Below are 24,959 nucleotides of genomic sequence, written 5' to 3' on the forward strand. Positions count from 1 at the left end.
AGCTTCCACTTTATAGGGAGTGGATCCTACCACATGACAAGTAGTATTAATTGGTAAACCATTAACTCATATGAAGCTTACTCCTGGCCCATGAGTCATTTAGAACACAATTGCATCACATCTTACCAACCAACTCAAAGACATTTCCGGGCACCCATTTACTCACAAACCGTATTAAAATAAGCTTTCTCTTAAACACGAAACAGAACACCCCTCCTCCTCTACAGTGCTTGGCACCCTCCCAATCTACAGAAGAGTGCCAGCACTGCAGAGGAGAGACAGGTGACCAACAATCAATTTACTTTGCACAGTTCCAATAAATAAACATTTAAAACCATTGCAGTCCATTGTGATGTTACTTAAAAATGCAGTCATATATACTGTACACATGATTTAAGTAACATGCACTACTGACACTTCCAAACACGGTGTTAGTTAGTGATTGGACACTGCTGTGTGGTGTGTGTGCGTTTGGGGCACGGGCATGCCCCAACATTCGCCCCATATGTATAATGTAATGTATAATGTGTTCACTGACCATTCTCTCCCTTCTCCGCAGGTTCCTAATGTTGAACATGTCCACCCCCAGTGAGCTCAAGTCTCCTTGTGTGACTCGAAACGGCATGGTGAAACTGCCCCCCAGTCAGCCCAATGGCCTGGGCAGTGCCAGCATCACCAAAGGCACGCCCGCTGCCAAGAACCGCCTGTGCCAATCGTCGTCGGTGCCCTCCATCCTGCCTCCGCCGCCGGCCTCCCTGCCCTACCATCATCACCATCACCTGGACTCGCTCAACCCTCCCGGCATGCCCCACACGGCCGCCTCCCTCCTGGGCCCTGACCTGGAGCCCGGGAAGCCCCTGGTGGGCCTGAAGCCAGGCCTCCGCCAGCTGCCGCCCCTCACCCTCCCCAAGCCCCTGCTGCTAGAGCGCCAGCTGGTCCTGGACGAGAAGCTGCTCAACCGCCTGCTCTGGTACTTCACCACGGCCGAGAAGTGCGTGCTGGCGCAGGTGTGCAAGACGTGGCGCAAGGTGCTGTACCAGCCCAAGTTCTGGGAGGGCGTGACGCCGATCCTGCACGCCAAGGAGCTGTACGCGCTGCTGCCCAACGGGGAGAAGGAGTTTGTCAGTCTGCAGGCCTTTGCCCTGCGCGGCTTCCAGTCATTTTGCCTGGTGGGGGTGTCGGACCTGGACATTTGCGAGTTCATTGACAACTACCCGCTGTCCAAGAAGGGCGTCCGCTCGGTCAGCCTCAAGAGGTCAACTATCACAGACGCCGGACTGGAGGTGAGTCTGAGAGCGGGCCTTAGCTGGTGAGGTTAAAGTAAAAGGTTTTTACGGTAAGCCTAGTTCAGATCAATGATTTGGGGGAGACTAAACCATTTATACTACTTTGTACGACTGTGTCGCGCGCCCAAACTTCCACAGCGCGTTTGCAGCAGTCCGAATACGTGTTTTAGGTAAGTGGAAATCAACAAAAAGTCGATATTGTAATATGGAGAGTTAATATTCAGTGAATCAATAACCCTGTCTTTTAGAGCTAATCAGGTATCATCTTTCTTTGCACTTTCTGATCAGAGTATGCTGGATGTTCACTCCATTTTGACACAGGAATCACAGAGAGTTACACAATTTCTCCTTTCTGAGAAAGCCTGGGAATGAGATTAGGTTGGGGTAGAGAAACAGTTGCTTCTGCTTTGATGTAAACCACTGGTATTCTTGGTAAATCTAATTATACAATAAAAAAACACAAAATAGCCTAAAACTGTAGTATTATTTCTGTGTATTAAATGTCAATATCAGGCTTCAAAAGGTATAATCGATTGACTCCTGCTTAAACTACAGTAGAGGCCCCAGGAGAAGACCTCTCATAGCTGTAGAATGCTACACAGAATGTTGTGTGGGAGTATCTAGTTGTAGAAGGAACATTTGGAAAGAAAAATATCCGTTTACAGCTGTACAAATTAACTTAACGGAGAACTTGTTCTGTGGATATGCAGTCATTACTGTCACGATAACGTCATTTTACTGCTCAAATAATTGCGATTAACGATTTAATTGGGTTTCTGTCGTTGAGCATTATGAATAAAAAAACATTTTAGGCTTCATAAACAAAAGGTTTATAACTTACATAATTTAATAACTTTATATGAATAGTGGAAATAGCCGATCTACAAACTCAAAATGCGTCACGATGTGACGCGTTTTGAGATTGTAGATCTGCTATTTCCACTATTTTTTAACATCTTTGAACATTTTTCAACATGGAAATGATTATGACTATTATGCAAAAAATAATTGCAATCGTCGTAAATAATTGCTTGACGATTATGTAATAATTGTGACAGGCCTGCTGATGGTCAATGTATTTGAAGCAATCAAATCCTCACTGCGTTCTGTATTGACAGAGAAATGTGAGTTGTTCGGCTCACATAGCCTTACCGACAGTGCCTGCATGTAGCTACATTACAAGTATGCACTGCAGATAAGGTTCCCATTGGCAGAGATGTACAGTATAGAGGCTATTGTCAAATATAGAATGCATTGCAAAGGAAGTTGAGCATCCATACTGTATTTAATCATTGCTGTCAGGTGGAAACCTAGTATGTACAAAAGCGTTACTTTTCAGGAAATGGAAAAAAAAAAGAAAGAACCTGTGTTCCAATTTAATCAAAAGTAGCATAAATACAAGCTCACAACAAACATGTGGATACAAGGTTTCTAACCTACATCAACGATAGGGTTTGTGAGCTGGTCAGGTTACTTACATTTCGTTCTGTGGTCTGCAGCCACATGCAGCTGAAACGCTGTCTGTAGTTCTTCCAGCTACGCTGCTTCAGCTCACTACAGCAGGGCTTCATCTCACTACAGCAGAGCTTCATCTCACCACAACAGGGCTTCATCTCACTACAGCAGAGCTTCATCTCACTAACAGCAGGTCTTCGTCTCACTACAGCAGGGCTTCCCAAACATCGTCATGCCAAGGACCCCCCGGGAGCCAAACATACTAAAATACACTATGAATCATGAATTAACCACAGGGTCAAAACATTTCCAGAAATTCTGAAACATTTCAAATTTCTTTTGAAACATCACGATGCGTTGTGAGCTTGTAGATCTGATATTTTCACTATTTGACGTACAACTACTAAAGGGTTCAAGTGGTTAATATAATTTGACGTCACCAAGTGGACTATCTGTGTGAGTGCTTTGATGGATTTATCACCATGAATTGATCAGTACTGCTGCTGATAACGATGTGGGGATGAGGCTGAATTATGGAGGCAATCACACATGGTAGAAGCGTGATAATGCACTGTGAGCAAGTCAGTTATGACAAGATAACTGCAACTTCAGGGTGTAAACTGACTTGCTCGCCGTGCGTCATGCCTTGCACCATGCAGGGGTCTTCAACAGGGGGCCCGGAACCCCAAGGGGGTCCCCGGGGTTACTACAGGGGGGCCGCCAAATCTTAGTGTAAAAGGATAATTTTGTTATGTGAACCACTTGAACTCTATAGCATCCCTATTCTTAGCCAAAAATAGCAGATCTACAAGCTCACAACGCCTCACGCTGCGAGGCGTTGTGAGCATTGTGAGCGTTGTGAATTTTTCTACAATATGTAATGGGGGAGGTCCCTTCTTCATCTCTCTGTCAGCTAAGGGGTCCTTGGCTTGAAAAACGTTGATGACCAGAGCCTTACACTATGACTATCAATGTGGAAAACGTCCTGACTTCTGACGTTTGCCTTCGTTCTTTATAAAAATGCCACAACGGTCGAGATGTTATCATGTTGCTTTAGTCGTCCTACTTAATGGCAGAAGTAGACTAGAACATCCTCCGACAAAAGGCAATGATAAAACATGAGGTCAATGACTGGAGGCTATACCGGTGACCCTCCTCCGCTACTAAAAATACCTCCTCAGTAAGCCAGCTCAATCTGATTAGACTCTAGACATGCGTTTGATTTCAAGAAAAACTAGAAAAAGTGCTCCTCGGAGCACAGGTCTCCGCCAGGTCAGGTAGGTTATTGTGGCCTCCTGGTGGCGCTATAATATGCCAATGTGAAAAGGGTGCCATTTCTTCTTAGGCCTTGCACGGCAATCGGACACTGCATTCATGATTTGTGGCATTTTGTTCAAAAAATGTGTTTTGCTAAATTAGACCTGCTGGTGGCGCTATAACAGGCAAATATTAAAAGGGTAGCATTTGTTCCTCAACATAGTGTGAATGTGCGTGCAAAGTCTGACCACAATCGGACGCTGCGTTCATGATTTGCGGCATTTTGTTGAAAACGGGCCACACCTGCAAACTTAAGATGTGAATTTTAGCCAATCGGGATGGAATATGAAAAATTAAACAGATCCGCCTTGATCACATGACTATAGAGATCATGTGTACTGATTTGCGTGAAATTTGGATAAAATCGGAAGAAGTAATGTAAAGAAATATGTTTTACATAAGTCTGCCTCCTGGTGGCGCTATAAAAGGCAGATGTGAAAAATGCAGGTCAAAGGTTTTTCCTTGACCTCTAGGGAGTGCACATACAAAGTTTTACACAGATCGGTGCAGTTATAGGTGAAAACACAAAGCAGCCTGTTGTAGCGCCACCATGAGGCTGATTTCAAAATTCTCAAGTGGCAGTTCTTCCTCGGCCTAGTGAGAATGTGCGTGCAAAATTTCACGGAAATTGCATGCTGTGTTCATGATTTGAGGCATTTTGTTCAAAACGGAGCAGTCCTGCAAACTTTGGAAGCCATTTTTAGCCAATCCAGATGGAATATGAGAAATCTGAAAAAGTTGTTTGGTTTAATGACTATAGAGATACTGTGTACCGATTTGTGTGACGTTTGGACACATTTTGTAGGAGTACTGTCATAAAATGTGTTTTAGCAAAAGCGGCCTCCTGGTGGCGCTATAACAAGCCCATGTGAAAATTTTGGGGCAGAGGGTCTGAATTGGCATCCAGGGAGTGTGTGTGCACAGTTTGGCTGCGATCAAGCCAACGGTGGCAGAGATTAGCTGTCCACAGACGGACGGACAGACAGACGGACAGACGGACGGACGGACGGAGGGTAAAACATACTCTCTCGCCATGCCTTCGGCCTGGCGGAGACAATAATCATTGTCTTTAGAAATTTTATTAGGCAAAAGAATGTAAAACAACACAGTTACATTTATAATACTTTTGTCTAAAAAGTCCGACCAAAAAGGTCTGACCAAAAAGGAATTTATATATGTCTATGAATTAATTTCATAGACATATATAGTAGCAACCTTTCACAATTACATAATCGTAACCTAAGTATTTTCTCTCACCACATAACTTACCTTCTTGACCATTATATTGCCACATGCACCGTATAGGCCTGTGACATAACTGGGTTTCCTCCCCCCCAGGGGACATTTAGGGAGTTCCGGGGGAATCCCAGCTAAATGATTGATAGTTAGGAAACAAATGGAGCCATATGGGCCTGCAACTCAGTGTTAAGTTAACCCATTAATACCTGAGGCCGATTCTACAAATGCCTTCTAAATCAGTACGTTCTCAAACCTTTTCGTGCCAAGGACCCCCAAATTGATATGTATTTGGCCGCGGACCCCCATCTGAAAATGTTTTGTCCCAGGGACCCCCAGAAGAGAAGATTTTGTGTTTGAAAAAAGCTAAATTATTCAACATTTTTCAAACACTTTCAAGATTTTTCTAAAATGTTCAAAACTAGCAGATGTACAAGCTTGCTTTGAGCTTGTAGAACTGCTATTTGTGAGAACCACTGTTCTAAACTGTTCTAAATCCTAAGAGTTTTCTAAAATCTAAAATGACACAGATGCTTCCTGGTTTTAATGAGTTAAATGAGGGTCCGTAGCCCAATGCTTATCGAGCAGGAGGTCCTTGAAATTAAAAAGGTTTAGAATCAGTCCTGTACAGAATCTGTGCTTTGACCATGACCTACTAAGCTACATGTGGTAGTATTATATTGATTGGCACAGTCTCATTCCTCTTTATAACATTAGTGCAGTTATTTATGTTTTCACTACAGTTGTAGTTTAGGGAGCCATTAGTGACTCAGCCTGTTAGTCCCTTGTGTAATACTTTGGCAGAGATCTTATACTGATGTCATGGCTTGAAACCCAGCTCATGACCCGTGTTGCATGTTAAGCGCTCTCTTCCCCCGTCCTTCCAACCTGAGTTGGATGTACTGGTGGGGTTGCCTCTTCTTTTGATATCCCCCCTATGGTCATTCATTTTTATCACCAGTGGGGATACCATATCGTTGCTGTCGGGCAGAAACCTCTTATCTCCATATTTTTACTTTTTGTGTTTTTTCGTAACTTAACGCTCTACTTTATCACACTACTGCGCCACACAAAAGCATCAAACGTAGCAGAGCTTGTAGATCTGCTACTTTTGCTACTTTTGTCTCCGCCAGGTCGAAAGGCATGGCCGAGACTATGTTTTGCACCCTGTCCGTCCGTGTGTCCGTGTCTGTGAACAGCTAATCTCCGGCACCGTTGTGCCAGAGCAGAACCTCTGCCGCAATTTTTTCACATTCGCCTGTTATACTGTAGCTCCACCAGGAGGCCGTTTTTTGCAAAACATTTTCTTTGGCAGTACTCCTACAGATTTTGTTCAAACATCACGCGGTACCCAGTATCTCTATTGTCATTAACCGAAACGGGTCTTTCAGATTTTTCATATTATAGCGCCACCAGGAAGCAGATTTTGGCAAAACATTTTGTTTCATATCACTCCTACAAATCTTTTCCAAACAATGCAAATTGGTACACATTATCTCTATAGTCAAGTGAAGTGACCAAGACGGATCCGTCTGATTTTTCATATTCCATCCTGATTGGCGAATTCCGAACATTGCTGGCCTACAATAACCTACCTGACCTGTCGGTCAAAAAAGTAACAGTTTTGGATATATGAGGTTTCCACCCGACAGAGACGATAAGTTTCAATGATCCCTGGTTCTGCTCAGCCTGAATTTCCTTTTCAGAAATGTAGACAGCTGTCTGACATTATGTTTGCAATGTCGAACATCGCGACACGTTGTGAGCTTGTTTACATATTAAACCCTGCTTCCCACCTCTCTGTACACTAAACCGTGTATAAAAAAAAGTCAACAGAAAAGGCTCAAAATAATCTTCATTAACCATTTAAGACCTGAAGCCGATTCTACAAATGTCTTCTAAATCCCAACAGTTTTCAGAAAAACTTAGGTTTCTATATCAGTGGTGCTCAAACCTTTTCATGTCAAGGACCCCCAAAATTATATGTATTTGGCCATGGACCCCCATATCAAAATATTTTGTTCCAGGGATCCCCAGAAGCAAAAATTTGAGTTAAAAGTGTTCGCTTTAAAATAATATATATTCAAAGATTTTCACACATTTTCTCAATTTTTCTAAAATAGCAGATCTACAAGCTCGTGGCGCAGCACTCGGTGCCGCGCTATGAGCTTGTAGATCTGCTATTTTTGAATAGCCAAAGTGTAAACTCGGTGCCGCGCTATGAGCTTGTAGATCTGCTATTTTTGAATAGCCAAAGTGTAAAATAATGCCTTTTAGCTCAAATTAAAAAAATTACACAGACGCGTTCCAGGTCTAAATGGGTCAAACAAAAATAACCAAAAATGCAATCCCTCTATTCTATAGCACTGTCTTTTTTCGATCAGAAATAATAAAAGCAATAATGCTTGGATTTCAGTGTGCCAGTTTGAAGCCTGTGAACTTTTCAGGAGGCTCTTCACACCTGCTAGGCTGCTATTCTGGGAGCTGAGTGGTTGGTTGCCATGGAGAACTCTGTGGTATTGTCAGCGCGGCGGTGGCCTGTGTGTTCTTACACAAATATATTTTATTAAAGCAATAGCACTGGGACAGAACATTTGCATGTAGCTCTTACAGCTACTACACTTTTGGAAAAATACAAACCATAACAAAATAAGTCGGCTTACCCCCCCCCCCCATGTAGACATCTGTAGTTATCGCATCTTCATCACGTATTCAAAATATGAATTAAATACAATTATAATAACATCAAAGCCACACTTTAAATGTAGTTTTCTACACGGATATGTGTGCCACATAACCCCAATTCCCACACACACACGCACACGCACGCGCACACGCACACGCACACGCACACGCACACACAGCATGTGTACGTACCCAGTGGTGGAAAAGGTACTCAAATGCTTTACTTAAGTAAATTTACCAATACTGCAATATAGAAGTAGTCTGTTACAAGTAGAAGTCCTAGAATTCAAAATTGACTTGAGTAAAAGTACAAAAGTATTGGCATCAACATATACTTAATGTACCAAAAGTAAAAGTACTAAAATGTTTGAAAATAGCAGATCTACAAGCTCACAACGCGTCGCGTTGTGAGCTTGTAGATCGGCTATTTTCAAATAGCCTAGGTATAAAATAGGGCTGAAGTGGTTAATGCACGTTTCATAATATAATCATTTATATCTGAAAAGTAACTAGTAACTAAAGTTTTCAAATAATTGCAGTGGAGTAAAAGTACAATATTTGCCTCTGAGATGTAGTGGAGTAGAAGTAAAAGTATTGGAAATTGGAAATACTCAAGTAAAGTAACAAACACCTGCACATTTTACTGAAGTACAGTACTTAAGTAAATTTACTTAGTTACTCTCCACCACTGTACGTACCGTGTCTCAGGTGTGCATAGAGCCCTTCCAATCCCAACTCCATAATACTTAACCTTATTAAAGTATGTACAAGTAGGACGTGAATACATCACAACGCACATCAATCCAAACTGAGTGATTAAACCAAAATGTGTAGATTAAACCGCTTACGACATACAGGTATTTATTTACACACGCTGTATTTTATAATTTATTCCCCTTTGAGCGCAACACTTTGTTTCGCCCCAAGCATAAATCAGGCTTTAGTACAGGGAGGGTCGGCGGCCTTTTTTTGTTGTTGACATGACTGCCATGTTTTTATTGCTGCTGCTTGATAACGCAGATGACGAGGACGTTAGAGTACAGCGACAGCTGACAGGCTTAAATGTCGGACGTATCAATAAACGCTGCGTGCGGGAGCACTCTGGAGGGACATGATATCGTCTCTGTCGGGTGGAAACCTCATTATGTCCAAAACTGTTACTTTTCAGGATTCAAATTCAAAAATAGCAGACAAGCGCAACGCGGGTCGCTTAGCGCCGCGTTTCGAGCTTGCGGATCTGCTACTTTGTATGCTTTTGTGTGACGCTGTAGTGTGATCAAGTAGGGCGTTAATTTACCAAAAAAAAAACACAAAAAGTTAAAATATGGAGATGTGAGTTTTCTGCCCGGCAGCAACGATATACAAAGCGCCCCTCCACTCCAAAAAAACACTTTCTGTGGACAATGCCCCTTAACCCAAGCCGATTCAACTTTTCTGTTTCTATTGCAGTGGTGCTCAATCTTTTTCATGTCAAAAAATTATATGTAATTGGCTGCGGACCAATATAGATTCATAGATTTATAGATATATAGATTCAAAGATTTGCACACATTTTCACAATTTTTCAAAAATAGCAGATCTACAAGCTCATAGCACGGCACTCGGGCTTGTATATCTGCTATTTTTGAATAGCCAAAGTGTAAAATAAGGCTTTTTAGTGTCTTAACGGGTTAAGGTAGATCTCCACCTACAGATTACTACAGACTGGCAGATCAGAACTGGAGATCAGTAGATTGGATGGTGTGAAAAAAAGTTGCTGAATGCACCTGAGAGCCGACACCGACAGACGGCTACTATGGGGCTAAAAATAGCCTATATGTCTTAATGTCTTTTTCAACAACAAGCTCGCTGCTATTTGACCGACGGTCGAAAGCTTTCGACGCTTCCCTACAACTTGCGACCCGACGCGACGGTGCACCCACCGCCCATTCAATGGCAGATTTTCGGCAACAGACGCTTTCAAACTCTTATCTGCGTGCAGCTATCGCACAACTAACTATAACTCGACTTACATCTGATCTACAGCTCCATTCCATCTCTCCCATCGTTCTTAATTTATGAAAGACCGATCATTATTTTGTTCTGAGTGTGTTATGCCGCCTGTGTTCCACACGATAACTGTTTTTCTCAGCTCAGTCACTGGCTACATTTCACTATTAGCTTTACTGCTAACTGTTACAGTTAACGTTACGGCAGTAATTTAATCGACTGATGAAATAGCGAGGGAAGGATAATTCAAACGTGATAAAACGGTAATATAGTGAGTGAGTGGTGCATAAAAAAATCGTAATATTACGGCATAAACCTGAAATGTATTTTGACAATGGCTGCGTCGTAGACCCGGGAGAATAATCTTCTGCCCTGCAGCAGATGGAAATACTGACTGTACACACAGCGCAGGTGCTGCTGAATTTATGCGAAAGCTTTTGTGTGATCAGCATGGATTGTATAATTAGCATGCGAGCAGGCACGCACGCACGCACGCACGCACGCACGCACGCACACACACACGCACACGCACACGCACACACACAGTCAAATACATCGGTAAACACAGCACGATGCGCATGCACTCTGAGCTCTTCTTATAGGGAATTCGAAAGAATGATGTTCATGTAGCAGATTAATAGCCCTATACCTGAATCCCAGAAGCCTAATATCTCACTAGGCCAGGAGGATGGGGGAATGGGGGATCCCCCTGAGTGCTAGAAGTGTTGTTTCTCATGTGGGAAACCCAGCTTTAAATCCAGGTGGTCACACATTCTCACAATGGTAAAAATACGCTCACAATAATCACATCGCATAGAGATTTGATTATTGAGTTGGCTCTGAACAGTGGTGTAAAAAGTAGAAATACTCTGTTACAAGTAAAAATCCAGAATACAAAATGTACTTGAGTAAAAGTACAAAAGTATTGGCATCAAGATGTACTTAAAGTACCAAAAGTAAAAGTACTCATTATGCAAAATGTCCCATTTCAAGTTCTCAAATGTATAAAAATATTTTGAAAACAGCAGATCTACAAGCTCACAATGCGTCGCATCGCGACGCATTGTGAGCTTGTAGATCGGCTATTTTTAAATGGCCAAAATGTATATAGGGCTGAAGTGGTTAATGTCTGTTTTGTAAAAATAATCAAAATCTATAAAGTAACTAGTTTTCAAATAAATGCAGTGGAGTAAAAGTACAATATTTGGATCCAAGATGTAGTGGAGTAGAAGTAAAAGTATTGGAAATTGGAAATACTCAAGTAAAGTACAAATACCTCAAAATTGTACTTAAGTAAATGTTACTTTCCACCACTGGCTCTGAACTTGGACCGCTTTTTCCCCCATCTACACCGAATCTCTCTCACAACGTGTTGAACTTTTCATACCGGCCCATCCCTAATGAACAGATGAATTCTGGCGCAGCAGAAATCCCTGGTCCTCTACACTCTATAGACCGATCAAAACCCAGCCTCACTTTTTCACTTGAAGTGAAACCCCATTACTTTCATCGAGCAACAAAGTATAATGAGGGTCACACGGCGTGCCTCCGCCTACACAGTCAAATCCTGAGTGTTAATTTGACTGCGTGTACAAGTGTAACTAAATGGACCCTGAAGAAGGCCCCATTATACACACACACACACCCAGAGTTACTAATGGATAAATCGACGCGGAGGATTGCACTGTGTAGACACAACAGCGTCTCAACTAATGACCTTACCACAAGCTGACTCCACTGGCCTGGAACCGCCAGATTAAAAGATTAAACGAAACTGATCTAATATTTTGGAAACCACATTTACAGTACATGTTTAGCCGCATCAGCTAAATGAATGACAGGATTACATGATAACATCGCTTTAGTTATATGTTGATGCCAGAATGAATGGAAACTACTTCTTCAGCTCTTTTTATACATGATTACGTGTAAGACGACGTGTCTCTGCCCGTTTATTATAAAATAATGTATACAAACCAATGCATATCAATCTTGTAATGTTCCTACTGTAGGAGAGAGAGAGAGAGAGAGAGAGAGAGAGAGAGAGAGAGAGAGAGAGAGAGAGAGAGAGAGAGAGAGAGAGAGAGAGAGAGAGAGAGAGAGAGAGAGAGAGAGAGAGAGAGAGAGAGAGAGAGAGAGAGAGAGAGAGAGAGAGAGAGAGAGAGAGAGAGAGAGAGAGAGAGAGAGAGAGACTATTTACTTTATCTTTGGTCTTGCTTGAGGTTAGCAGCAGTTATACACAGCAGAATTTTGAGTGTTAAAAGGAAACTTCACCGATTCTACACCAGGAGATCATCGTGTGGATCTCTGGATCCACATGGGAACGGCATGGCTCCAATGTGGAACTCTGACTTCATGTGGCCAACCTGGTGACATCGGTCACCTGTGATGTATGCAGTGTGAAGCAACACGTTCTGAGCTTGTAGATCTGCTACTTTTGCTATTTTTGAATTTGAATCCTGAAAAGTAACTGTTTTGGACAGTTACCCACCCAACAGAGACAATATAAATGATGTAGGACTTCAAACTGGTTTCAGCACGATCTAAAATGCATCGCTGTGAGATTTGTAGATATGCTATTTTCAAGATTTTGACTTTTTTTCTCTCTTTTTTTCCCTATAATGACATGCCATTATAGGGATCGATCATTAATCGATTATTTTATCAAACGATCGTTTGGCGATGATTTTTTTGGACTAATAATGGACTAATGCGATTAGTTTGATGTTGCACCTCTATTTTCATTGTATACACCTACACTGTACAATTTACTATTAAGGCATTTAGCAGACGCAAGGTAAACACGATCAAATACATAGGTAAACCAAGAACCATCTGTCTATACCAACAGTATAATATAAAAAAAGTGTAATCTGTACATTGAAACTATACACACTATAGCAGGGGTCTTCAACGTTTTCAGGCCAAGGACCCCCTAGCTGAGAGAGAGACGAAGCAGGGACCCCCTCTATATCGTATAAAATTGTGTTTCAGATTAAACTGTTTTTGTTTACCTGGTCTGCTCTTTTTCCCCCTCTACACCTCTTTGCCATAAATAGCCGATCTACAAGTTCACAACGCCTCGCACTGCGAGGCGTTGTGAGCTTGTAGATCTGCTATTTTTGGCTAAAGTTCTGCTCAGAAAAGGGATGCTAGGGTTCAGGTGGTTAAGGTAAAAAGAAAAATCATCTCACGCAAAGATTTGCCGGACCCCCTGTAGTAACTCTGAGGACCCCCTACCCCCTGTTGAAGACCCCTGCACTATAGGATGCCAGGTCTACAAATGAATTTGGCATAATATGTCTACATAACATGTTATGTAAATACAAATAAATGCATAATTGCATAAGCCTGCAAAGTCGTCAATGCTAGGGCAAGTGCTACGGACTAAGGTGGAGTCTGAAGAGGTGAGTCTTCAGATTACGGCGGTTACTTCTGTGTGTGTGTGTGTGTTGATCATGAGAATCACACGCTTGTTGTTGTGTGTGTGTTTCTTTTTGGCATCTTGTTGCAGGTGATGCTGGAGCAGATGCAAGGCCTCATGCACCTGGAGCTGTCGGGCTGCAACGACTTCACGGAGGCGGGCCTGTGGTCCAGCCTGAACGCCCGGCTCACCTCGCTCAGCGTCAGCGACTGCATCAACGTGGCGGACGACGCCATCGCCGCCATCTCCCAGCTCCTCCCCAACCTGTCGGAGCTCAGCCTGCAGGCCTATCACGTTACCGACACGGCCATGGCCTACTTCACAGCCAAACAGGTAATGCCTGGATATACTGTTACTGATGCTAACTAAGATTGATTTAGCTCTGAGAGTGTGCAAATGTAACCAAACGGACCCTTACGTGTAGGCCTGTCACAATTATTACATAATCGCCTAATCGCAATTATTTGAGAAAATCGCAATTTTGTTTTGCATAATCACTTCCTTTTTTTTTTTGCATAATCGTCATAATTATTTCTATTTTGAAAGATGTCCATATATTTTCAAACAAATGAAATGGAGATGAAGTGGAAATTGCAGCTCTACAAGCTCAAAACTGAGCCTGTAGATCGGCTATTTCCATTCATGTCCATTCATGTTTTCCATTCCATTCACAGAGAAGAGGCATTTGCAACTCCTTTGGTTTCTCATGTGGGAGATTCAGATTTCTCAATGGAAGTCACGGATCGCAGCTTTAAATCGGCCCGCAACCAATGCAGGCAGTGATATTTTGATTGTTGCGACGACACAATAGCTGCTTGTATTCTTGTTTCATGCTCATTTGTCATCTTGTTATACACCTCCACATCTGGAACCTGGCTGACATTTTGGAGGCCGTCATCGGCATAAATGCTTTTCAATATAATATAGTCGCTGACAGGCAGAAACCTTGCATGTCTACATCGGTTACTTTTCAGGAAATGGTAAAAAGAACCTGTGTTCCAATGGATCCAATGTAGCCTAGTATTTTTGTCAGTAATTTGTTAATACAGACTTAAAGCAGCACTCTGCAACTTTCCTCTTCTACCCCGGAATTGAACCCCTTTTCCTGCACAATTACTCATTAAAAAAATGTTACACAGTGAGCTTGAACCACTTTCCAGGGGGTCCCCAGCTAAAGTAGTTAATATAGCATCACAATCATTTTAACCATTTTATCCATTTATATGTTGGCTATTAAAAAACAGCAGAGCTGCGCTGCGAGCTTATGTACATCTGCTATTTTTGAACATATTTGAAAAATATATAAAATGTTTGAATGTTGAATAATTTAGAATTTCTTTTAACATAAAATCTTCTCCTCTGGGGGTCCCCTGGCACACAACAGCCAAATACACATCACTTTGGGGGTCCTTGGTACGAAAAAGTTGTCTCGAGAACCACTGCTATAACATAACACATCTTTGCCCCCCCCCCCCCACCACCAGGGCTACACCACCCACACGCTGCGCCTGCACTCCTGCTGGGAGATCACCAACCACGGCGTGGTGAACATGGTGCACAGCCTGCCCAACCTCACCGCCCTCAGCCTCTCCGGCTGCTCCAAGATCACGGACGACGGCGTGGAGCTGGTGGCCGAGAACCTGCGCAAGCTGCGCAGCCTGGACCTGTCCTGGTGCCCGCGCATCACCGACATGGCTCTGGAGTACATCGCGTGTGACCTGCACAAGCTGGAGGAGCTGGTGCTGGACAGGTCAGTCAGTGTGTGTGCGTGTGCGTGCGTGCGTGCGTGCGTGCGTGCGTGTGTGTGTGTGCGTGTGTGCGCGCCGGTCATAAGCAGCGTTGCCATGTCTGCTTATCATAAGCGACTTTGGGCTTTACAAGTCCCTTGTAAACAAGTCCCTTGTAAATGTTGTTAGTCGTGGGTTGTGGTTTTCTGGGCCTGTTTCTAAAGTATAGTTGCTTATTTGGTAGTGTTTGCTTCCTAATGTTGTTTAAACCAGTGGTTCTCCAAACGTTTTTATGTCCATCATGGACCACCCAAATTAATTTGTATTTGTCCCTCCCTAATCCCCATCTGAAAATATTCAGTCCCAGGGGAGCCCCGTACCAGATTTGTGTTTCAACAATCTTCCAAATATTTCACATTTTATTTCGAGATTTCTTTTTGAAAATAGCAGATGTACAAGCTTGTAGATCGGCTATTTTCAAATAGCCGATTTAGGTTTGAAGCAATCTGGGAACCCATCGCCAAATAAAAAAGGAAAAACTGCGCCCTCTGCTGTTTTTTCTATTTTACTTAGCTCTGGGGGAGCAAAATGGAGTACACGTGCGCAAGGAAACCGGGGTTGTGGTCTGCCTTCAGCCTTTCACTTCCGGTGGTGCGACTATGTTTTCATTCCCACTAACAATATTTCTACACGGAACACTAACACCACTTCTACCAGAGAACATGGATCGTTTTGGTTATAAGCCCACTTGTTTCTATGATGAAAGAGCAAGTTAAAATGTGAATATCTTTCCGTGGTTTTGTCTGCTCCGCGGACGCTATTGTTAAATTAGTTTCGGTTTGTTTCTAGTGGGTAAGGATCGGTACACACGTAAATCCCGCCCACTACATTCGATTGGGTAAAGCGCGCCCTGCTTCCTGATCTGAAGGCACGCCCACTTGTAGGCCAGTGCGTACACGATATGACGAACCGCTTGTGCGGCCTATAGTGGCTTCCTTTGGGCTTGTTTTAATAGACCTGGTTGCTTATTTCTCTCACAAAATCTGGCAACACTGGTCATGAGTCACATTTGGCTATGTATTTTTTCTTCTTTTTCCCCCAATTTAGTCATTATGCCATCTAGTCCCTGTCACTGCCAGCCCCTTCTGTTGGTCTGGGGACGGCGTAGACAACCATGTGTCTCCTCTCATACTCCTGAGCCAAATTCCGGTTCTCATTTCGTTAGCCTCATGGCATAAATCGGTAATTTTTTGGCCAAATTGACATTTCTGCCTATACTTCTACTCTCCTAACACTGCTGCTTCATTGTGCCTTATTGCCTATGTCCTCATCCTATCAGAATGCTTCTTACGTTCCAAAATCAATACCTGCCTAAGTCATTTTAAGTCAACTTTGAGAAAAGCATTCTGATAGGCTGAGGACATAGGCAATAAGGCAGGGTGAATCATCAGTGTTGGGAGAGTAGAGTTAGGCAGATATACATAAAGGCAGATAAACATGACTTAGGCTAAATTTGTTTTTTTCGCATCATTTCCCAAGTCAACTATATGACTTAGGCAGAGAGTGATTTTTCATTTCTTCTTTTCTAAAAACCTTAAAAATATGACTTAGGCAATTATGCTATGAGGCTAAGGCTAACGATGTTTCTGTCGCCTCGCCTCCTCCGTCCTCCAGCCGTGACCCGGACATTGTTGAGAATGGAGAGAGGAGAGGATCCCCAAGGGGCTTGAGGTGTGAGGATACTAGTCACCTGACCAAGCCGCTTCTTTTCACCGAACAGTGTTTAGGACTGTCACGATTATTCTATTTTTTGATTTTCAACAGAATAATTTATACAGATGAATGGAAACGAGTGTGATGATTATGCAAAAATAATTGCATTAGGTAATAATTATGACAGGCCTAACAATTATGACAGGCCTAACAGGGCCTGGGAGAACGTGTACTGTAACATGTCCGTTGGAACACGCTATCCCTCTCCCTGGTGAACATGCACTCTGACCCTGACCAACCTGTAGGACCGACGTTGCTGTCGGGCAGAAACCTCTTATCTCCATATTTAAACTTTTTGTGTTTTTTCGTAAATTAACGCCCTACTTCATCATACTACAGCGTCACACAAAAGCATTCAAAAGTAGCAGATCCACAAGCTTGAAACGCAGCGCGAAGCGACATGTTTTGAGCTTGTAGATCTGCTACTTTTGCTATTTTTGAATTTGAATACTTAAAAGTAACAGTTTTGGACATAATGAGGTTTACACCCTACAGAGACGACCTGCACCTTACCGGCTGCCCACCCATGAACATGACCAACTGTGCAGCCCATTTTTGGACTTCACACCAGTGCTGACTCAATATGTAATTGGGGACAACATTTTTGTTCCTCTATTTGATTTCACTGCAGGTGCACAAGGTTGTTAGGGTTAATGTTAGATTAGTTATTGTTAAGGTTGCCTTAGGGTGCCTTATCCAAACACAACATAAACGTAAACATATGTGGAACGAACTCCCCATTGCAGTTAGATAGAGCTGCAGACTCGCTCCGTAATCTTCAGACTCCACCTTAGCCTGTAGCGCTTGCCGTATAGCCTTGACGACCATGCAGTCTTATGCAAAGTTAAAATGAAATTCAGATAGCATGTTATTCAGACAGATGCCAGGTTCATTTGTAGACCTGGCATCCTATAGTTTATATTGTTTCAATGTACATATTATTTATTTTTAGACTGATGATAGTTCTTGGTTTACCTTTGATCCTCCTAGATTACTGAGGCACTCCACTGCCTCTGTGCATTTGATGAATTACCTTGTGTTTACCTTGCTTACTGTAAATTGCTCTGGATTAAGAGCATCTGCTAAATGCCTAAATTATGAAAGGCAGTTATCATAAAATATTGTTGTGTCTGATGCAGATCAGTTGAGGAGTCAGGACACACAGAGAGTTAACCCATCAAGACCTGGAACGCATCGGTATCATTTTTAGATTTGAGCTAAAAAGCATTATTTTACACTTTCGCTATTTTTGAAAAATCGTGAAAATGTGTGCAAATCGTTGAATATATATATTTTTTAAGCGAACATTTTTAACTCAAATCTTTGCTTCTGGGGGGTCCCTGGAACAAAATATTTTGAGATGGGGATCGGCGGCCAAATACATATCATTTTGGGGGTCCTTGACATGAAAAAGATTGAGCACCACTGATATAGAAACATACGTTTTTTTTAGAATACTGTTGGGATTTAGGAGACACGTAGAATCGGCTTCAGGTCTGAATGGGTTTTAAAGGGAGAATCGCAGGATCATCAGCTCATCAAACAGTGATGGAGCAGCAATTTCACCAAACATGGTGACATCATGCAGTGACAGCAGTCTCAATATGGCGATCATGTCATCCAAGGCAGCACATTATACTGTACAGCTTGGTGATAGTCAATAATATAATGTGTCATACTGACATAGCTCGCCAAGTACCAACATAATACCACATTATGTCATGTCATTAGACCGTTAAGGCAATAAGCTGAGAACAGATAAAAACCCAGTGCAAAACAGATGAGGAAGCTTTTTCCTCAGGCAGCAAAAGAGTTATTTCTCTGTTGTTGTTCGGCTATTCAAAAATAGCAGATATACAAGCTCATAGCACGTCACTTCGTGCCGTGTTTTAAAGCGAACCTTTTTAACTTGCTTCTGGGGGTCCCTGAACAAAACATTTTGAGATGGTGGGGTACACACCAAATACATATCATCTTGGGGATCCTTGACTTGGAAAAGTTCGAGAAAAGTTTGAAAACGGTATAGCAACTGAAAACTGTAGGATTTAGAAGATGTGTAGAGTCGGCCTCAGGTCTTAATGGATTAAGCCATTCTTCTGTTCATGTGCCTAGATAAGCATGGTAAACATAAGTATTTGAAGGTATTAGAACACTTGTTTTGCATTGTACAGTGGTCTCCCTCCTCATCTGCTTTGTTATTGGATTTTTTTTTGCCATCGTGGGTACCCTAGGACTCTCCAACTTTTTGGTTTGGCAACAAATACAACCCAAAATGTTCTGCAGGTCACATATTGTACAGAGTACTACAGTCAGTAGTGTAGAAAAACATTATCTGACCCAACAAAAAAAAATCCTATCAGTAGAAGACTTGACTTGTGCAAATGACATTTATGAGCATTATGATCACAAATTTTGCATGAAATTGGCTTTTTCAGCAAATTACCGAGTGGTTAGTGAGCCCGCCTAGGGAGCCAGAGTCCCTAGTTGCCCCAAGTTCGATTCCAGGCCAGGCCAGCATATGTGTTGATGAAATTAAATTTGTCCCTGAGCAACACTCTTAACCCCTAATTGCTCACAGGTTCTCATTGGAAACAAGACCGCAAGGACTTTCATGAACGACCTGTTAAAAGGAATTATCCTTATCCTTATCCTCAACAGCAACATGGATATGTGATCCCCAATATTACCGTTGATGAGGCCTAGTGTGTACAGTACGTTGCCTGCGATCTAAAAGTTCCAGGGAGGAAAGTTGCAGTGCTCCTCCTGTATCGTTGCTCCCCACAGATTCCTGTCATTATAAAATATTGCTGCGCCGCACGTGGGAGGTGGCTGAAAATAAATCACGACACAGAGTGTCTCGCAGAGTAACAGCGCTCTAATAATGATGATGGGGATTGCGCTGAGCTCAGGTAAAAACTGCGTAGGCGCTCATCAGTTAGCTTGCACTGGCAAATGTTATCCTTTTATTTAGCAATGAGTTTACAAGGTAGAAGCACAGAGACAGACACGACTGGGACCCCAGAATATACAATCCTCATTTACAATCCTCATTTATAGCGTGGGCATAGTGTGTGTGTGTGTGTGGTGTGTGTGTGTGTGTGTGTGTGTGTGTGTGTGTGTGTGTGTGTGTGTGTGTGTGTGTGTGTGTGTGTGTGTGTGTGTGTGTGTGTGTGTGTGTGTGTCTGTGTGTGTGTGTCTGTGTGTGTGCTGCGCACGCGTGTACGTGCGTGTGCATGTGTGGGTGTGTATTGTAAGGATCTATGTTTCGCCAGAAAACGATTGAATGTCTATACCAGGGGTTCTCAACCTGTGGGTCGGGGGGGGGGGTCCCCACATGATTTTGGGGTGGTCCCCAGATGACAGTAAAGTGACAATTTAAGGACTTTTAAGACCTTTCTAATACCCAAAAAATTAAAGAAATTAAATTAAAAAATAACCTTACTGCTTACTTAAAAGTAATCAACAGAGCCAAATTGTCAAATAATAAAAGAAAGGCGAATTATTTTTAAATAGCTGATCTACAAGCTCACAACGCCTCGTGTTGCGAGGCGTTGTGAGCTTGTAGATCGGCTATTTTAATATTTATCTGTGGAGTCAAACTAAATATAATGCCTCAACTCCTACAATTCCAAGTGCTTGTCAGGGTGGGGGGTCTGCAGTTCAAATATGATTATTTGGGGGGGGTCGCGGCCTGAAAAGCTTGAGAACCACTGGTCTATACAATATAATTCTTTCTTTGTTAATCAGATGCAGTCGTATCAAAGTAGTGGAAGGTGTGAATGACAGTATTTTGTCTCTACTCCAGGTGTGTTCGGATCACAGACACAGGCCTGGGTTACCTGTCCACCATGTCGTCACTAAGGAGTCTCTACCTGCGCTGGTGCTGTCAGGTAATAAACACACACACACACACACACACACACACACACACACACACACACACACACACGCACACACAAAACACAAAACACACGCAACTAGTACGTAGAACATGCAACTTCTCACTGTTGGAGCAGAAACCTCTTATCTCCAAATTCTTTTTTTTTTTTTCGTAATTCAACGTCCTACTTGATCATACTACAGCGTCACGCAAAAGCATCAAAAGTAGCAGATTCACAAGCTCGAAACGCGGCGCGAAGCGACACGTTTTGAGCTTGTAGATCTGCTAATTTTGCTGTTGTTGAACTTGAATCCTGAAAATTAACAGTTTTGGACATAATGAGGTTTCCATCCGACAGAGACGATATGCTATTCCAATTCTAAGTGGCTTCATTAGAAAGCTCATGTTTCTGTGTGCTTGTCTCTGTGTGTGTGTGTGTCTGCGTGTGTGTGTGTGTGCACGACTATGTGCGTAGGTGCAGGACTTCGGGCTACAGCATTTATTCGGTATGAGGAGTCTGCGTCTGCTGTCTCTCGCAGGTATGTGCTCTCGTCTCCCGTTTCCATCCGTCTCCTCCTCCTCCTCCTCCATATCCTCCTGCACACACGCTCATTTAACTCTGAGTGTGTAAAAATTGACCGGTAACAGAACACCCAGGATTTTAGACGTGTATACCATTGCATTGAACCGGTAACCCGAACTGAATGAACTCAATGAGCATTCAAGGCAAATTGCCATGTCTACCTGCAGCTTGCGTCCATCTCTCCACTTGAACCCTTGTGCAGTGGTTCTCATACTTTATCGTGCCATAGACCCCCAAATTGATATATATTTGGTTGTCAGGCTGTCATGATCGACAGTCTCGCGATACTTTGGCACGTTCATAAAAGCTTTTCGTGATCTTTAGATACCTCTATAAAATTATACAGTGTACACGTCGAAAAGCAACACAGCAGAAAACAAATGTGTGATATGTCTCCTTTTATTTTCCTGGACCGAGTATTTTACAAAGGTCCCAATCGTTCAGAAATAGTTTTTGTTCATTAGCTGGTCCACCTGGCCCTCATCGACTGCCATGCATTCCATCGACCTCCCGGATGCAGTTTGCCTCCCTTCGAATCTGCCAGCTGGAATTGCTGGATAGAGAATATGACCATACCTTTTATAAAACATCTTGTCTTGTCTCTCCACCCTGATTATTTGTTAACCCTAGTCACCTCTGTCCTGTTTGCCCCAGCCTATCCCTGTGTTGATTGTCAGTTGATTCACCTGGGTCCTGTTAGTGCTGTGTCTATTTAAACTCCCCTGTGTTGTCAGTCCTTTGTTAGTTTGTGGTTTTAATGTGAGTGCGAGTGTAGCATTTAAGCTGTGAGCATTCTGTATTAGGTTGAGTTCTTGCTTATGTTTTGTCAGCCCTTTTGGTTATTAAACCCTTTGAATTTAACCTTGCCTGCCTGTGCACCCTGCTTTTGGGTCCTATTCCACACTCATACCCTGACAAAAATAGACATAGACACACACAAAAAAAAAGAATTGATATATATTTGGCTGCGGACTCACATCTGAAAATGTATTGTGCCAGGCACCCCCAGAAGAGAAGGTTTTGTGTTAAAAGAAATCCTTTCAAGATTTTTCAAAAATGTTCAAAAATAGCAGATGTACAAGCTCGCAGAACGGCGCGAAGTGACATGCTGTGAGCTTGTATATCTGCTATTTTTGAATAGATGTGCCTGTTCAGGTTTCAGGCACAAAGTACTTGGAGGCCAGTCTATGACGTCAGGCACAATATAAACAGTATAGTACTACTTACTACATAAATAGCTACAGATTTGCTCTTACGTTTGATTGGGACGTGTCTCAATGACCTTTAAAGAGTCTGTTGAAATAGTAGCAGTTTCTTATTTGGATACCCAGCGTCTCTTACTGTAGATGTGTGTTAGTAATGTTAAAGTGTAGGAGGGTTTCTGAACTGTCCACAGCCTTCCTCTGAGACACAGACCAAGTTGACAAAAAATATAACATATTATAATATAGTGAGGACCAATTATATGAAGATAGGTTGAAAAAGTCATCCTTTAATGTTTGTAACATTACAGAAACTTTCTAGGTTTTCAATGTTCAACTGAATTTTGAAGCAGATGGGATTAGCTATCACAGTATTTAGGATGGCACAGTACCCGCCTTACAATTAGAAAATATTGCTATTATTCTTCTTCCTAACAATTGAAATGGCAGCTATGTTATTTTCATTAGGGTGAGACACAATAGGAGTCGAAAGCCAATAATTCTACCCTCTTTATAATGGAACGTAACAATAAAGAATCCTTAATGAATCTTAATAGAAATTCCATGCTTGAGAGATTATTAAGGCCTGAAAATGATACAGATACAGACATTCTAATACAGAATGTGTAGACAATACATGTCATCCTCTGTGGCGTCCTCACAGACACCAAAGTATTGTTGTTCACTATGGCTGGGGGCCCCCTGGAAGGAGAAACAGGAATCAAGTCAGCCGGGTATTTGTACTACAGCACTGTTACCACATTAAAGGTCATTCTCTTTTTTTTCCGTTTACTCTTAAGGTAACCTTTGCCATAGTGAACAACTATAAAAAAGCACCGCCATTGATAAAAAAAACAAAAAACAGACACTGATAGAAAGCCATTGGTAAATATAATTGGTCCTCACTAATGCTCATTATAATATGGTACCATTTTCGTCTACTTGGTCTGTGTTTCAGAGGAGAGCTGTGGACAGTTCCAGATTTAAATACAAAATTTGAAATCTTGTTTGAAAAAAAAACAAAAAACTTATCTGCCTAACGATGATGTCACTGGTAGGCGAGTTTCTGAAGTGTCCACAGCCCTCCTATAAGCCACAGACCGAGTAGATTTTTTTTTAACCATTTTATCATGACTTTTAGTGAGGACCAATGTGAAGACATTCTACATGAAGATAGGTTGAAAATGGGTGAAGTCGTCCTTTAATCAATCAAAATGCCTCTTGTGAGCATTCTAATCATGAAGGCATATGCAAATGTATAAAACATGTTGGATTTCCAAAGTTAAGATAAAATAGAGCACAGCTAGGATTAGAGTGGCAATTATGATTCTTCCTATCTCTGCCGTTTAGAATAAGATAGGATAAACACTCAGGATTTGTTTCAGTAATGAGGCCTCAGGTCATGACATAGTACAGCTGAGGAGAAAGGATGGTCCATTGCCTTCCTCCCACTGTTCAAGTTCGCCCTCTGGTGTCTACATCCAGTATCACACAATGTGAAGCCATTCAGTTACCATGAACTAATTCTGATTCCTTCACCAATATCTCACTCCTCTCCTCATTCCAATTCATGTCTGTCTTTATTTATTTTAAAAAGAATAATAATTATTGTAAAATGAATAAGTAAATATGTTTTTAAGTTGCTAGATTCAATACTTAGCTACATATTGATCATTCATCAATCATTTTATCAGACACGCCCTATACTACAGTATAACCACATTGAACTTCAAATGTCAATTTTCAATTTTAACCACGTTAGACTCATTGAAAACACACATCCCTGGTTCTGGTGACTGATATTGTCCTTGTAATGTGTTTTAATGTTTTACTATATACTATATATACATTTGTTTTATTCGATTCTATTTGATATTCTATTAAAAAAAAGAAAAAATATGTTTCTTATTTTTTTAAATTATTTTTTTTACTGTCTTGGGTTTACAGAAAAGAGTAGATTAAAATGACCCCAGAAGTGTTTTAAAGTGAAATACCCCTTAAAGTATTTTTAAAATCATGTATTACTCCATCAAACCTGACTGAGCGACTTTCACGTAGTTGAGTAATATTTGACCAACTGTATCTCTACTTTGACTCACGTACTGGAGTTGAGTACTTTGTTCCGTTTATAATGGGGTGATCATCATTGTGTTTGGTTTTTGCCTAATTGTCCTGTGTGTGTGTGTGTGTGTGTGCGCGTGTGCGTGTGCGTGTGCGTGTGTGTGTGTGTGCGCGCGCGTGCTCGCGCTCCAGGCTGCCCCCTGCTGACCACCACCGGCCTGTCAGGCCTGATCCAACTGCAGGAGCTGGAAGAGCTGGAGCTGACCAACTGCCCCGGAGCCACCGCCGAGCTCTTCAAGTACTACTCCCAGCACCTGCCACACTGCATGGTCATCGAGTAG

At 42.1% G+C, this 24,959-nt stretch overlaps 1 protein-coding gene across 1 annotated transcript; it reads left to right on the forward strand.

Moving 5' to 3' along the window:
- Positions 1-566: 566 nt before the first annotated feature.
- Positions 567-24,959, forward strand: fbxl16 (F-box and leucine-rich repeat protein 16; the record flags this gene model as incomplete). Its single annotated transcript, XM_084071422.1, has 6 exons — positions 567-1,283; positions 13,483-13,725; positions 14,877-15,142; positions 20,698-20,782; positions 21,248-21,311; positions 24,811-24,959. 6 exons carry the CDS (start codon positions 567-569, stop codon positions 24,957-24,959), a joined length of 1,524 nt encoding a protein of 507 aa, XP_083927548.1.

Source organism: Gymnoscopelus microlampas (genome assembly GCF_963454915.1).
Source record: "Gymnoscopelus microlampas genome assembly, chromosome: 11".
Lineage (NCBI taxonomy): Eukaryota > Metazoa > Chordata > Actinopteri > Myctophiformes > Myctophidae > Gymnoscopelus > Gymnoscopelus microlampas.